The sequence below is a fragment of the Electrophorus electricus genome, chromosome 26, assembly GCF_041902795.1.
Source record: "Electrophorus electricus isolate QZ-2024a chromosome 26, ASM4190279v1, whole genome shotgun sequence".
In the NCBI taxonomy this organism is placed as follows: Eukaryota; Metazoa; Chordata; class Actinopteri; order Gymnotiformes; family Gymnotidae; genus Electrophorus; species Electrophorus electricus.
This window is the reverse complement of record NC_137522.1, coordinates 3,958,768-3,975,358: the sequence shown is the minus strand read 5'-3', so window position 1 is coordinate 3,975,358 and position 16,591 is coordinate 3,958,768. Positions and strand designations below refer to the sequence as shown.

The following is a 16,591-nucleotide window of genomic DNA, read 5'->3' as shown; positions in this document are numbered from 1 at the left end:
TATTAAAAACAGTGATTGATCTGGTAATTCATGTTGGACTGCTATTATTTTGAACACAACTACGTACATAAATACTCACTCACATATATACATGCATACATAAATACTCACATACATACATTCCTACTCACAGACATACTCACATACATACATGCATACATACACACACACACACTCACATTCATTCATACATTCATACATACATATTCACATTCATACATACATAAATGCATACATAAATACTCATACATACATACTCACATATAAAGTCATACATACATATATGCATAGATTCATGCATATATTAATTTATACTCACATGCATACATTCACAATACATACATACATACACACTCACATATGTATGCACATACATACATTCATTCTTACATACATATTCACTCACAGACATACTCACTTAAATACATACTTTCATACATACAAATTCACAAACATATTCACATACTCCTATACATACATACGTTCATGCATAAATGCATACATATATGCATGAACGCATGTATGTATGAAGAATTGTCCAGATGAAGGCCAAAGGGGTGACCCTATCAGCCATAGCAAGAGAAGTTAGTCATTCCAAGTCTGTGATTTCTAGAATATTGAATTTTTACAACATCACAAACTCATTCAAGTCCCCCAAGAAGGCTGGTCGCTAAATGAAAGACAAATGCAAGAGGACAGGATAATTCTGAGAATTTCCATGGGTAATTGGTTCAGCACTGCAGCTGGAATTGCTCACCGGTTCAGCACTGAACAAGGTAAGGATCTGTCTCGTCATACAGAGCATTTGGACTGAAAGCCCACTCTGCAATGACCAAACCTCTCATTAGAAGAAATACTCAAAAGGCTAGACTAATAGACTAACCTTTGCTGAGGAGCATGTGTGGACAGAGGAGAAGTGGTCCAGAGTTCACTTTAGTGATGAAAGCAAGTTTAATTTATTTGGGTCTGAAGGGAAACATGTTCGTCAACAAACTGGGGAAAGACTGAACCAAAAGTGTGTAAAGAAGTCAGTGAAAGGTGGAGGAGGAAGTGTTTGAGGAATGTTTTTGGCAGCAGGAGTTGGACCTCTCATATAGCTACATGGCAGAGTGAATGCAAGTGTGTATCAGAACCTTCTTCAACAACGCGTGGTTCCTTCCTTGTGTTCATCACTCAATCAGACAGCAATTTTCATGCAGGACAATGCCCCTGTCACACAGCAAAGCGGGTAAAGCAGTTCCTTGAAACTGAAAACATTGAAACAATGAAATGGCCAACCCAGAGTCCTGATCTAAACCCATTAGAAAACCTCTGGAAAATCCTTGGTGACAAAGTTATGGCCAAGAAACCCACAACAGTCACTGAACTGTAGAAGAGACTGCAAGAAGAGTGGACCAAAATCACACCAGAGCAGTGTGAGAGACTAGTGATGTCCTGTGGCCGCAGATGTGCTGAAGTTATTCAAAGCACCGGCCTGTACACTTCCTACTGATTGGTGACTGTTGAAACCTTCAGAAAATTTAATTGTAATCTCTCTCTGTGCTACAGTCATGGCTGTTCTCTAATTTTGATAATTGTGTTTTCTGCTAAATAAATCATTCATACATACATACACACTCACATGCATACTCACCCACATACATACATACTCACATACATAAATACATAGTCACTCACAGACATAGAAACATGCATACATACATACACTCTCACATGCATACTCACTCACATGCATACATACATACTCACAAACAGAAACATGCATACATACATACATACATACATACATACATACAAGCATGCATACTCACATACAAACATACATATATATATATACATACATACTCACATATATACATATACATACATACATAAATACATTGATATATATATATATATATATATATATATATATATATATATATATATATATATATATATATATATATATATATACACTTACATACAGTCATACCGACATATTCCTACTCTCACACATACCTACATACATACTCATTCACGTACATACTCACATACATACATATATACAAACATACATACATTCATACTCACATATATACATATTCACTCACATACTCACTCAAATACATACATACATACCAACTCACCTACATTCTAACTCACATATATACAAATTTGCATACATACATACATACATACATTCTTACTCACATACATATTCGCATACATACATACATACTCACCTACATTCTTATTCACATATATACATACTCGCATACATACATACTTACATACATACATACTTACGGCCCTTATGACTACGACTCTGGATTTGTCCTTAATAAATCTCGCTCTTCTGCACACATGCATCCACCTGCTTACCACTCACTGTTACAGAATGAACAGCCTAACAAGGACGCAGCGAGAGAGCAGGACTCTGGGAGGTGGTTGTTCCACTGGGAAGAAACTCCGGCTGTTTCTACACAGTCCGAGCTTGTTACATCACCAAACCAGAGACAGCAAATCCCCTGGTGCTGTGGGTACACAGGCATCTCATCATTCCCGGAAAATGCAGGATCATGTTCATTTTGATGACAACGAGATCCCAGGTAAGCACAGAGAGTCTGCCTGTCTTGACCAGTGCTGCAGGGGGGAGCGGCCTGTAGTGCAAGACGTGAGTAGGCGGAGTGAAGGCTCAGATAACCTGCTTCTAGGCACTCGGTTGGTGCTCAAGCAGAAATGTGAGCTGCCCATAGCCTGTGTGTGCTCTGAGAACTCCCGAGAGGGTTCTGTATCTTTATGTTCCTCTAGGGTCACCCCACCAGCGCCTCTGGCTATCCCACAAGCCACCCTGTCTGTTCCTGTTCCCGACATGAGAGACGCCTCATGTCCTGATCCAGTTCCTGTTCCCGGCATGAGAGACGCCGTCCATCCCGATCCAGGTCCCGGCATGAGAGACACCACTCATCCTGATCTGGTTCCTGTTCCCGGCGTGAGAGATGCCGCTCGTCCCGATCCAGGTCCCGGCATGAGAGACGCCACCCATCCTGATCTGGTTCCTGTCCCCGGCGTGAGAGACGCCGCGCGTCCCAATCCGGGTCCCAGCGTGAGAGACGCCACCCATCCTGATCCGGTTCCTGGCGTGAGAGACGCCGACTGTCCTGATCCGGTTCCTGTTCCCGGTGTGAGAGATGCCGCCCGTCCTGATCCAGTTCCTGTTCCCGGCGTGGAAAACACCGCATGTCCTGTTCCCATGGCTAAGCATCTGGACCTGTCACACCTGCCTCCGCTGATCACTCCGGAACTCTCAGACCAGCTATGGGCCATAGCTGCTGCACTGCTGGACGCCCAGCCAGGCTCTGTTCCCAGCGTAGAGGACGCTGTTCTGCCAGTCCCTGTCTCCGGTGCAGAGGTCATTGCCCAGCCAGTTCCTGTTCCTCGTGCAAAGAACACCCCCCAGCGTGATCCTGTTCCTGGCATGAAAGACGCCATATGTCTTGTTCCCAGGTCTGTTCCCGTGGCTCAGAATCTGGACCTGTTGGACCTGCCTCCGGACCCACTGCAGGATGCTGCAGCTGTGCCTCTGGACCCCCCGGACCCGCCACTGCTGAATGTTGCAGCCGCACCTCCGGACCCGCCAGTTCATGTTCCTTGCCCATCCTGCCTTGTCCTGTGTCTCATGTATCCCCATAATCTCCATATTGGCTCAATGACCCTTAATAAATCTCGCTCGTCTCTGCACATGCATCTGCCTCCTTACTGCTCAACGTCTCACACACACACACACACACACACACACATATATACACAAATACATACAGCTACCATATGGTTACTATGGTGTTACTAGGGTGTTACCATGTGAGCCAGTCTTGATATTTATTGAAAAAATGTCTACAGTTGAGGTAGTTTTCCCTTCTCATCAGATATAATGATGAACTTTTTTATATGGAAGCAAACTTAAGTTTTGCTTAAGTATGGAATCTGGAACAAGCAAAGCTTAATACTGTAAACATGTGAAATCAAATGTCAAATAAAAGACATTTATGACATTCATTTCATGCCTCTTTCTTTATTTGTAGCCTTCTAAGTTAAATTTCAATGCTAACCTTTTTTCACAGGCTAACAATAATAATAATAATAATAATAATAATAATAATAATAATAATTTCCTTCAATGACAATCCAACCATTCAAGTCCATGCTTTGGAGTAGCTAGGAAAAGTGCATAAAGAAAACATTCATTCAAGCTCAGTTTGCTGCACTCTGATCGACTCTGATGCACACTGGTCCAAGCCAGATACCTGGCATCTCTTCACACTGGTCCAAGCCAGATACCTGGCATCTCTTCACACTGGTCCAAGCCAGATACCTGGCATCTCTTCACACTGGTCCAAGCCAGATACCTGGCTTCTCTTCACACTGGTCCAAACCAGATACCTGGCATGTTTGGGGTCAGGCTCTGAGATGAGGAAATCCTCAGGATTGAGTGAAGGTGTTCATCAGTGAGACAACTCCCGTGTGATGTTTTGTTCATCTTCATCAAGGAGAATAGTTGCTCACACAGATATGTGCTGCCATATGTGCTGTACATGTCTGTGATGACACGGCCCCACCCCTGAAGCTGCAGGTTCAGCACATCGAGATGGCTCGTGATGTCACAGAGAAATGCCAGTTCAGACAGAAACTCTTTATCCTGGAGCTCTGCTGTGTCTTTCCCTTTGCTTTCTAGAAACTGACAAATTTCCTCATGCAGCTCGAAACATATGTTCATTACTTTTCCTCTGCTTAACCATCTCACTTCTGTGTGATACGGCACATCTGCGTATTCTGAACAACACTCCTCCAGAAAAGACTTGAACTGGTGGTGATTCAAACCTTTAGCTTTTATAAAGTTAACTACTCGTGTTATGGTGCCAATGAATGTCAACAGAGGAAGAGGGCACTTGTGGGTCCTGATTGACGCGCCAACACACCAGCAGAGCATTCTGGGATTTGTAGTATTACCAGCGGGCCAGCTCTAGTAGATATTTGGTATTTTCTCTCGGGCCAAATATAATTACAGTGCGGACCAGATTTTGACATCTATGTACTACACCATGAAGATAGCTCTGGTCACGTACTGAAATATTTGGTGGAAGTAGTACGTCATCCAGATATCTTTTGCGTACTGGAAAAAATATTTTAGTCACATACTGCATATGCTGACTTGAGGCCGTCAGTAGAATATAGTAGGCTATATCAAACACAGCCTAAATATTTCTGACTCAAATTGTGGTTCAACTATCAGGTCTACTCCTGCATAAAACCCTCATCCGTTCTGTGAAACACAGTGGTAGTAAAATCATGGTTTGGGCCTGTTTTGATGAATCAGGGCCAAGATAATGTCTCATCATTGATGAAACAATGAATTCTAAATGATACCAGCAAATTCCAAAGGAAAATGTCAAGCCGTTTGTCCATGAGCTGAATCTCAAGAGAACATTGGTCATAAGCACACAAGACATTCTACCAAAGAAGGGTTAAAGAAGGATAAAGTTAAGGTTTTGGAATGGATCCAATAGTTATGTAGAATGACCTGAAGCAAGCAGTTCATGGGAGGAATCCCACCAACATAACTGAGTTGAAGTTGTTTTGTACAGAGCAATGGGTTAAAGTTCTTCCAACTGATGTATAGGACTAATCAACAATTACAGGAAGCGTTTAGTTGCAGTTATTGCTGCACAAGGAGGTCACACCAGATACTGAAAACAAAGGCTCAAATACTTTTGCCACTCACAGATATGTAATATTGGATCAGTTTCCTAAATAAATAAATGATGCACACTAATATTTAGTTTGATTTGGTTCTTTTTATCTGCTTTTAGGACATGTTTGACAATCTGATGAAGTTTTGGGTCAAATTTAAGTAGAAATATAGAAACTTCTAAAAGGCTCACAAAGTTTCAAGGACTACTGTCGCAATTACACACATTTTCCATGCAAAACATTGTGTAGCCTAAATATTTTTAAAGGTCACTACAATTACCTATTAAGTCACTTTCTCCTCACCCTAATGTAACCCTATTGTACATCTCCCCCTGCTAATTCAGTGGTCTCTGTGCCATGTCTTACATGAGATTAACAACATCCTCCATAATGCCACAGGCATTACCATCACCCTTGGTCAAAAATGTAAAGTAATATTGCCCTTCAAATTGTTTTAGAAAACAGTGGAAATTTAGTAAGAAAACATATGCGTAGCCTACATGTATCATTTATTGAACTTTCAGGGGAGTAGGCTGTACATAAAGTTGTATTCAAAATAATAGCAGTGTGCTTAAAAAAGTGAGTAAAGCTCAAAATTCTTGTAATAGCTTTTATTTTCATACATATAAATGCATTGAGAACACTGTATATTTTATTCCAAATCAAAACATGAATTATAATTAATCAAATTTATTACTTTACAGAAAGTGAAGAAAAGGGAATATTAGGCTGTTCAAAAAATAGCAGTGTCTGCATTTTACAAACTCACACATTTACTGTATAAACTGAAAAATTCTTGAATATTTAGCTTTCCTGTGAATCACTTAACCAATAATTAGTTGTATAACCACTGTTTCTGAGAACTGCTTCACATCTGTGTTGCATGGAGTCGATCAACTTCTGGCACCTGTGAACAGGTATTCCAGCCCAGAATGATTTGACAACTTTCCACAATTCCTCTGCATTTCTTGGTTTTGCCTCAGAAACAGCATTTTTGATGTCGCCCCACAGGTTTTCTATTGGATTAAGGTCCAGAGATTGGGCTGGTGACTCCATAATGTTAATCTTGTTGGTCTGGAACCAAGATGTTGCATGCTTATTGATGTGTTTGGGGTCATTGTTGAAACATCCATTTCAAGGGCATTTCCTCTTTGGAATGAGGCAACATCACATCTTCAAGTATTTTGATGTATTCAAACTGATCCATGATCCCTGGTATGCAATAAATACACCTGACACCACAGTAAGAGAATCTTCCCCATATCATGATGCTTGTGCCACTATGGTTCACTGTCTTCGCAGTGTACCACAAAGTGTTGCACCATTTCTCTTTAGGCCAGTCGATGTGTTCTTTGGCAAATTGTAACCTCTTCAACACATGCTGTTTTTGCAACAATGGGACTTTACTGGGGCTTCTTGCCGATAACTTGGCTTCACATAGGCATATTCTAATTGTTGCAGTATTCACAGGTAATTTAAGACCTTCTTTGATCTCCCTGGAGCTGATCATTGGCTGAGTCTTTGCCATTTTGGCTATTCTTGGATCCATTTGAATGGTAGTTTTCCATTTTCTTCCATGTCTTTCTGGTTTTGATTATCATTTTAAAGCATTTGAAATCAATTTAGCTGAGCAGCCTATAATATTCTGCACTTCTCTTTTTTAGAGAGAGAAATGCACTATAACCAGTATGTACAACATCTGCTACTTTCATCCTTTAATAAGGGCCACATGAATGACACCAGTCTTTTCACATAATGAATGGCCTGACTAAATGAACTTCACACTTCTATTATTTTTGAACACGCCCCTTTTAGCTAATTATTCAATTACACTGAATCAGCAGCATGCATGTCATGACTGTTGGATCTGTTCATTTATTACTCTACTACACCTACTAGTAAACCTTTTACCAGGTAGAAATATAATTTTTACTAAAAACAGTGATTGATCTGGTTAGGAATGTTGGACTGCTATTATTTTGAACACAACTGTAAGTAAGAAAAAACAGACCATATAATAGAGTTTACCCACAGACTTAAAATATAGAATAAGAATTCACTCAAGAATACGTTTATAGTGTTATGTATTTCACTCCCAGCACACTTTACAGTTCAGACAAAACACCCAATTGTGTCTCAGTATTTGATATGTCAATCCAGCACCGTGTAACCATCCAAAACTGAAGATGAACAACACAAGCTATTTCACATTTTACTGCGTCATATGCAAACCTGATAAGATCAGAAATTATAGTGGTTAGACATTAATGATGCATTCACATCATCTTGAATGACGTTCACAGAAACACCATCCATTTCATGCTGAAGGACCAGAGGATAATGTGGGGTATTTCTGAATGACAACTAGTAAGGTCAGCTTGGGCTGCTAAGGGCAAGTCAGAAAATTTTACAGGGAGATGTATTAATGTTTCTGAGTTAGGTAGATGAGCACAAGGCAGACAGTTCTGACCTAAATGCAAATCATCCTGTTCAGGGGCATATTCAGTAGGGGTTACAACAATTGAAACAGGAGTACAAGAAGACAAATCTATCGGGATCCCGAACCAGTATGCTTAGTGCGGTCACGGTAGGGCTTCAACATGTTAATATGACACATACATGACTTTCACCATCGTTTCGGTGTAGCTGTCATGTAGTTGGTGAGAGACAATATAGACAGTCACATAGGGACCAGAAAAACATGCATTGAGGCAAGAGCCAGTAATGGGGAGAAGAATGAGTACTTTCTCACATATCTCAAATTGTCTGCCTTTGTCATATTTAATCTTATTGTTGGTCTGAGAAGAACACAGGTTCTTCTTGGCTATTTCTTGAACTGCCTGTAGCCTGTCACAGACAGACACAGCAGGGTCAGATACAGGGGCTGACAGCCACTTCTCGTCTAGAACCTTAAGAGGTCCGTGAACAGCGCATCCAAAGTGCAATGTGTTCGGGATGAAACCAAGAGACTCATTCACAGTGCCACGGATGGCAAATAACAGAAGTGGGACTCTCTCATCCCAGTGTTTATCAGATTCCAAACAATACATCTTTGGTTAGACTGAATATATTTTGGTATGCCAAATGTGGTACAGAACTTAATCAGTGTTTTGATGACAGCTTTTGACTTTATGGAATGAAGGGGAATAGCTTCAGGATATCTCGTAACAGCACACATCAAGGTAAAAAGAATGATTTCTGGAGCGTGTTTTTGGCAAATACTTATATAACGTCATATTTCCATAACATTAACACCCATTGACAGTAATTCAAAACTCGCTAGCCAGCTATCTTATGTTATCCCTGTCTGTCACTGACATGAAGAATTGCAATGTCATAGGCATGTTTGCTTTGCTGTGAACTTTTAAAACAATAAAACATAATTATTAGGGCTACAATTCCCATGTTTTTGGGTTCAGCTCTGTGCAGAACTAATTTAGGTTTCAACACATTTAATTATAGACTACATAAACAAACAAAAGATCTTATGAAATTGGTCTGCCTAATAAAAAACCTTAAGAACATATTAGGCACCCTTGGAAGAGACTAAAGGTAGTATCAAAGACACTTTTTAAATTTTATTACTTTAATCATGGAGATTCATGTCATCTTGCTACATCAAATTTAATGATGAAAAGAATAAAGCAACAGTGCAGCAGTGAGTGCACCCAGATTATTCCCATCTGAAACAAATGCGCAGTGCTGAAACCAGAGTTATTTTAGCTAATTGTTTTTTGCCTCTGTGATGTTGATCAAACCAACCGGATATATTTGCTTTAGTGAGTCTGGAAAGTAAACAAGGTAAGATTTCATTAGTGTCTGTGGAGCTTGACCTTTGTTGAATAGATCTTTCATTTTTCAAAAGATGGTTTGTGTAGCATCTGTTTGGTGCATGTAGGCAGACTAGCAGAAGTCTATTCCATGGTATATTTTGGCAAAATGAATAATTGTCATTTACTTTGGGCTAACAGATATGGTTACTGCTAGTTAAACACAAACAGAAATGATTGAGGGAATTATGATTTCAATGACTGTAGACCTGCATCATTATTTCTGAAAATGTTTTATGGCACAGAGACAACATTTCTGTTTTGTTTTTGTTTACAGGTTACACAAGGGACAAACCAGATTGTGATGAACTATGCTGATATAGACATTATCACTGCGTCTTTTGCACCAGATGGGGGGGAAACTGAGCATGCAGTAAAAATGTCTGTGCCTGACCTTGCATGTGCTTCATGTATTCTGTATGTACATATAATAAAGCTCAGTTTGGATTTGGGGCTTTAGTTTTATTGCATTCTGTCTGGGCATCATTTAGAAGGTATAGCACTCGGAGTGATTTTAACCTCCTATCTTGTGATTGTTTTCTGTGGATCGGATTTTTAATAACATGATATACTTGTATGGTCTTGTCCACTGATATTTCTTTTATACTATCTGGGGTTTTTGTTTGTCCTAGAAATTAATGCTACAGGATTCAACTATCAGAACGAGGATGAGAAGGTCACTTCAGAAAGGTAAACATCACAGCAACTCCCGCGGTCTCTGTGGCAGATGCTTATCTGTGCCCATGCTAAACGTTACCATATACTGAGTTACTATGGTAATTCTTTTAATAAGGTTAAAGATTAATCAACTCCCTGTCAAAGCATGAATTATTTCATCTTTCATCTCCCTAATAATCTGTTTTCTCTGACTGTTTGTTCATATAGTCTGATTCTGCCACAAATATATTTTGAGCTTCTCCAACATGCCTGTTTTCTGCCTAATCTTTGGGGTCAGGTGACTTTGTTGGAGAGTTGAATGACAAAATGAAAGGGTTCTACAGAAGCAAATATGCAACTCCTTCAGGAGAAATCCGCCATGCTGCTGTCACACAGTTTGAGGTAGATCCCTCACAGAGCTGTTATCTTTATACTCTTTATTTAGTCCTTGTGGGGGGGGGTTTCTAGGTTTGTTACGTTTTTTTGTTTTTTTTTAACTAACTTGCCATTTTCTTTTTCCTTTTCATTTGCTCATTTCATCCAAACCTCAGCTAGAAGTTTTCAACTGAACCCTTAAATTAGTAATGTGAATATTGTTGTAATATCCCTCTGTTAGTTGTAGGTTTAGAAGTTGACAAAAGAGAGATGTAAAGGAAAACCTCTGCTTTTATTCACCACTCAAAACCATGTGTGTGTGCATGTTTTTTGTTGCAAGTCTATACTGAGCTTTTGTTGTGGTAGCATAACTAAACCAGTTTGTTTAACCGATGGTATTTTGTGTGTGTGCGTTCACTGTATGTCAGATTTGTGACCATCTTTATGTCTATTGCATAGGACTCAGCCTTGGCACATGTCTGAACCATGGTAGGCACAACTGGCCCTCTGTGACCTTTGCTCTCTCGTTCTGCCCTTAGGCCACAGATGCTCGTCATGCTTTCCCGTGCTGGGATGAGCCAGCTATCTAAGCCACCTTTAACATCACGCTCATTATTCCCAAGGACCAGGTAACCTTGTCAAATATGGCATGTTTCTGCCCCTCTAGAAACAATGGATCCCAGACAGAAAGGTTCACACTGTTCAGTGAGGCCTATGTGTTTCCTAGCATGTAGGCAAGTGAGTGAGCACGCTTGTGTTGTTGTGTTGTGTTGTATGGCAGTGTACTTCCTCCAGGAAATGCAGGTCATTCTGTAATGCTCTGTATACCTTTAATGCTCTCTCCAAGTGTTAAAGAGGTATATTGGTTGTTTAATGTAAAGATTGTTTATATACATAATGCAAAGCTTGTTGGATGTTGAATGTATAGACCTTATTTTCATGTCTTGTGTTTAAAATCAGTAGTATTTAATGCAGTTGATTAAGGCTCGCAGTATATTGGTGTATCTTGGTATATTGGATATACTATGGTGAGTATACCAATATTGGTGTATATTGGTATATCCATTGATTTTGCTGCTGGTATGAATTTTTTCATTCCTATAATAAATTCCTGTAATAAGTTTGGATAAAATTCTGATTTCGCAATGAAGTCTGTGATTATGCAGTGTAACATTTCCCTATGCATTTAGGTGCCATGGAAAATTGGGGCCTTGTTACTTACAGGTACAGTGGGGTGGATAGTTTTTTTTTTTTTGGGGGGGGGGGGGGGGTCTTTTTTATGTTAAATTCCATTCTGAATTCCTATTCAAACTTATATTTGAATTCCTCTTTTTGCCTTCTTATTTTAAGTCATTTTTAAACACATTTTACAAAAGCAAACCTTAGTGTATGTGTTGACTTGTTCATTTTCTTTTGATGCAACTGTGATGTTTGTTTTAGGGAGACTGCTTTGCTGATCGACCCAAGGAACTCGTGTGCATCCTCGCGCCAGTGGGTGGCCCTCGTGGTGGGCCATGAACTTGCTTACCTGTGGTTTGGGAATTTGGTTACTATGGTGAGTAGTGTGTGGATTTTTCCAAGTCTACTTTACTGACTAGCAGGGACTATGCTTATAAGTTTGGTATAATTACATAAGTCCACAAATTATACAAGTACAAACTTCAAGTATGATCACTCATTTTGTATGCATACAGTATGCCAGGGCCAAAACATTTAGATAAACACCAACCTCACCAGTCCATTTGGCCCATTTGAAGATAAAGTCCACCCTACACTCCTTGGACAGAAAATTATGCTGCGAGCTTGGCTGTTTGCCACAGGTTCCTCTCGTAGTTTGGCTTGTAGAAAGCAAGCACACATGCTGAAGCTGACGGCTGCTGAAGCCCAGGCTGAAGCCTATGAAGAGCTCCGGCACATTCACCTGGAAGAGCCTGAGGTCAATAACATCCCACCACTGGGTGAGTCAAACAAATGACGAAAAAGCAACATTTATATAGAACACTACTTCTGAAACATTAAATGAAAACAATATCTTAAAAATGTATTCTTATTGCAGAAAAAACTCTTAAAATGGTGAGTGTTAAAGCTAATACTAAGACCATGTATTTTCCTTCTAATTTCATTTTAGCAAACCAGTTGCTTGATGTCAGTGATGCTCAGGCTGAAGCCATAGCACAGGTCATGCACATTGATGTGAAAGACATCAACAACTATATCACATGGTAGCTATATATCGGCTGCTGATGGCCAAGCAACCTCTCATACAGGAAGGAGGAGCTTTAGAACCTCTCATACAGGAGGGGGGAGGAGCTTTAGATCCTCTTGTACAGGCGGAGGGAGGATCTTTAGATGATATCCAAGCCCCAGATAACCAAATATAAAAGACCACAACACATATGAATCAAAATATAAAGGAGGCACTTGGAGCACACAAAAATGATTCTCAGCCTGCTGGAGCCTGCATCCATTCCTCAGAAAAAGCAGGGTGATGAAGGTACGGTTAAGGAAATTAAGAGGCCAGGGCTCAACAGAAGAGGTCAGTAGCTCATAAAACCTCTTAATGTACTTGAAGTGGAAATGATCAGCACCCTGAGAGAAACACACCTTTTGACCCAGCGGTGTGCTACTGAGCCTGCACATGAGGTGCTCAGCATGTCAGTGCAGGAGGAGAAGGGAGTCACTTTATTTCTAGATAGCTTCCAAGAGGCTGGGGCTCTGGACTTTGAGGTGATCACACCAGAGCGGGCAGATAAGCCCAGTGCTGTGACCCAGAAGGAGGCAGGAGGACGAAGTGAAAAGCAGCAGGATGAAGCTTAGGACAGACAACACACATGACTGCTGTGTGTCATAGCTTTAAATTCTTTTTTTTAATTTTATTTAATCTTTTTTAAAATCATTCTTCATAGTATCAGATATTTTATTTCTACTACCAATAAATTAAAACTTCTACAAATGTCACATTTTGTAAAATTTTACTGTGAGAGCTTTGAATAACAATATCATTGTTTACAAGAAAATAAGATAATCAAACTCTTCTGCATCTGTGGGAAAGCGAGCCGATTTGTGTTATAAATGCCCACCCTCAGCTTACCTCCTACCTGAATTCTTAGTCTGATATGGTGTGAAGGCCATAGTGTGCAATAAAAAACTCATTATCATCCATTATAAGGTTTATTATTATGGATTATAAAGCTCATTATTATATTTTAATTTTTGTGTGTTTTGGAGATGCAGTTCAGGAAGGTGGTGGAGGAGAAGGTGATGTTGCTTGAACAGGTAGGGGGCGCCATATAACACAAGTGCTGCTGTTTGTCCACTGGGCTGTTTGTCCACTGTTGATTGGTTCTAAGCTGATCTGTCTCTTTGTGCACACATGCATGCGTGCGTGCGTTCGGAATATCAATACAGCTGTGGAACAGAAGCAGAAGTTCCTGATAGGAGGGTCCAGCTCCATAGAGGACAAGAATTGATTCAGTGATGAGGGCTACTGCTCCTGAAAAGAATGGAATGAATACCAAAGGAATAAATTCCTGAAAACCTCACTATGGGAACAAAGGAAACCACAACCAAACGTGGCTCTTCTTAAGGGTGTGACCTGCCGCAGAGCTGTTCTACTGTTTGTGGATCACAGCTATGGTCTTTGCAGCACTGAAGTCATAGACTCATACATTTATTTTACCATCAGTCTCAGGCTACAGCAAGTCTCAGACATTCCTGATGAGGTTTGTATGAGCGTTCAATAAAATCACAGCTTGCTCTTGATCTAACCAATGCAAGTCATTTTTGGTCAAAACATCTCTGATCAATCTTTAACCACATCACACAGCCGCCAATGTAGTTTGAAATAAGAACAGGCATATCGTAATTACAATATGTTGCAATATAAATAGTAATTACAGTATATATGACAGCAATTGCAGAAGACAGTTAAATCACACCTGTCCTAGATTTGTCTTAAACATCTATTAGTACAATACATATCACAATTGAATAGCCTTTCTCCAGGAAAATTCTGCTCTCCATGATCTGCCCGAATGGAGAGAATGTCTGTCTCATCCACTGATCCAGAGCAGAGAAAAGTGAAATGCAAATCTAGAGACAAGCAAATCTAGTGGCTAATGTGCTTCAAGAGATAAAGTCAGGCCTCTGAAACTAGATCTCCTGACCAGATTCCAGATGAACAGTGCACATTTCTCCCCTATTCCAGCTCCCCGCACACCTGAACTGAGCCTTTGGCATGACTGAACACCTGGTGCAGGTGAGCTGGGAGGGGACCAGAGAGGAAATGAAGCCTGGGTGGGGAAATGGGGTAGATTAAAGTCAGGGTTATAGAATATAGATAAAAATATGCAAATTCTATATTAGGACATAGAAAGATTCTGTAAAAGTTCTGCCAGTGTATAGAAAAAAAAAGTATTTTATCTATAAGGACAAAATACTGCATACCATTTACAGAATGTTTCTATTTCCTTTAGATACACATTTTTTTCCTATATCCATTAGGAATAATCTGTAAGTGGTGACATAGCAGCTCAGGTAATGACCAGACTTGCATTGCACAAATTTTAGCGAAACTTTACTTCCTTAATTGATGATATAATTATTCTAACCCTAACCTTAATGTCTTAGAACTTTTTTCCTTAAATTATGTCTTTTTGGACTGGTGTGATATGGAGTTTGATAGGGAGTTTGAAAAATTCAAGGGAAGGTTATGTGCACTTCTCTTCAAATCAAAAATTAACTTTATTAATTAAACATTTATATAAGTAAAGTTCTGATTTAAACTGCGGCATTGAATCTCAAATTAGTTTTTTTCTGGAATTACAAATATTCTGTGGTCTAATGGGGACATCCAGTGGAACCCTCAAACAGATATTAATTGTTTCAGGGTCACAATTACTGTGCAGTTCAAATCACACCAAGAGATGGTAATATATGGTGATTATATATTACATAATATAGAAAAAAAATAGTATAGTAAATATTATTTTGGTACTGAATTAAGGGTGAAATCTGAACAGTGATTTTATTTGCATGTCAAATTTTGAATTTCCTGGACTGAGCATTCACAGCTGTGTGTGTGTGTCCTTAGTTTTTAAAGTCAGGGAGACTGTCTTTTGATCCTAATTAAATCTTATTGTCTAGGGCATTACAATTCTGGTTGTAATTTTGTGGTTGAACATATAGCAGATGTCAAAGATACAAAACTAGAAGCATCTGATTTATTGAAACCATAGTATGACCAGCTGGCTAAATGCTTGTGCTCTTAATGAGAAGGTCTTGACTTGCATACTAAAAAATTCCACAAATTAAATGCAATATTTTGTGCTTTTGCCTTTATTCCCTTGAATGACAACTTCAATGTCCCAAGAAGAAAGAAGCTGGTACTGCTATACAATACTAATAATATTCTACCTTGGACTTTTGGCCGCTTGTGTAATTGGTGCAGGTTTTATTGTAATTACGGTAGGCACATGTGAAAATTATTTTATGCTAATACACCTGACAGTAATTATCCCATTAAGACTGCATGTGAGTGGTTTGAGTGCAATACTGAGGGGTCTCAGCACCGTAAAGCAATGTAATTAATGTTTTAACATGTTAACTGAAGTCTTCACTTGTTCAAGTGTGATTGTTGAATGCTGTTAAATATTGGTTGAACTGATTTGGAGGAAAATCTGCTATGCTTGCATTTTGTTTATTAATGTTTGTCTTTTGAAATATCTGTATGGGTAAGGTAAATTGTTTTGATTTAAGATATTATAGATGGTAATGTTGGAAGATGTGGGGTGTGATAAGATGAGGAAAAGTATAAAAGTATAAAAACTACTGGATGGTAAAAACAGCAATTGGAAGCAATTGGAATAAAAAAATAACCATTGACCATGCCCAAAGTGTTCAAAAGAAATGTTTTAAGTGGAAAAAAGGGTTCAATTCTGGCTTTACTATCCAAGGCTCCATAGATAGTAACAATTACCCTGCTACCTAAACCAGGGAAA

The 16,591-nt window shown here is 39.4% G+C and overlaps 1 protein-coding gene and 1 long non-coding RNA gene across 6 annotated transcripts; both read left to right on the top strand.

Annotated features, from left to right (window-relative positions):
- Positions 1-2,024: 2,024 nt before the first annotated feature.
- On the top strand, positions 2,025-4,010 carry LOC145653857 (uncharacterized). The gene is made up of 2 exons (XM_081708414.1): positions 2,025-2,591; positions 2,794-4,010. Exon 2 carries the CDS (start codon positions 2,855-2,857, stop codon positions 3,830-3,832), a length of 978 nt encoding a protein of 325 aa, XP_081564540.1. The 5' UTR covers positions 2,025-2,591; positions 2,794-2,854; the 3' UTR covers positions 3,833-4,010.
- A 4,516-nt stretch (positions 4,011-8,526) lies between these two features.
- On the top strand, positions 8,527-14,906 carry LOC113575393 (uncharacterized). Of its 5 annotated transcripts, none has more exons than XR_014119995.1 (8): positions 8,527-10,250; positions 10,516-10,619; positions 11,132-11,221; positions 11,783-11,816; positions 12,033-12,550; positions 12,721-12,814; positions 13,827-13,868; positions 14,001-14,906. It is a non-coding gene; the product is annotated as an uncharacterized LOC113575393 (long non-coding RNA). The 5 variants fall into 5 exon arrangements; XR_014119993.1 differs by having other exon boundaries at positions 8,545-10,250; positions 12,033-12,147; positions 12,413-12,550; positions 12,721-13,868; XR_014119992.1 differs by having other exon boundaries at positions 8,545-10,250; positions 12,721-13,868.
- The last annotated feature ends 1,685 nt before the right edge of the window (positions 14,907-16,591 follow it).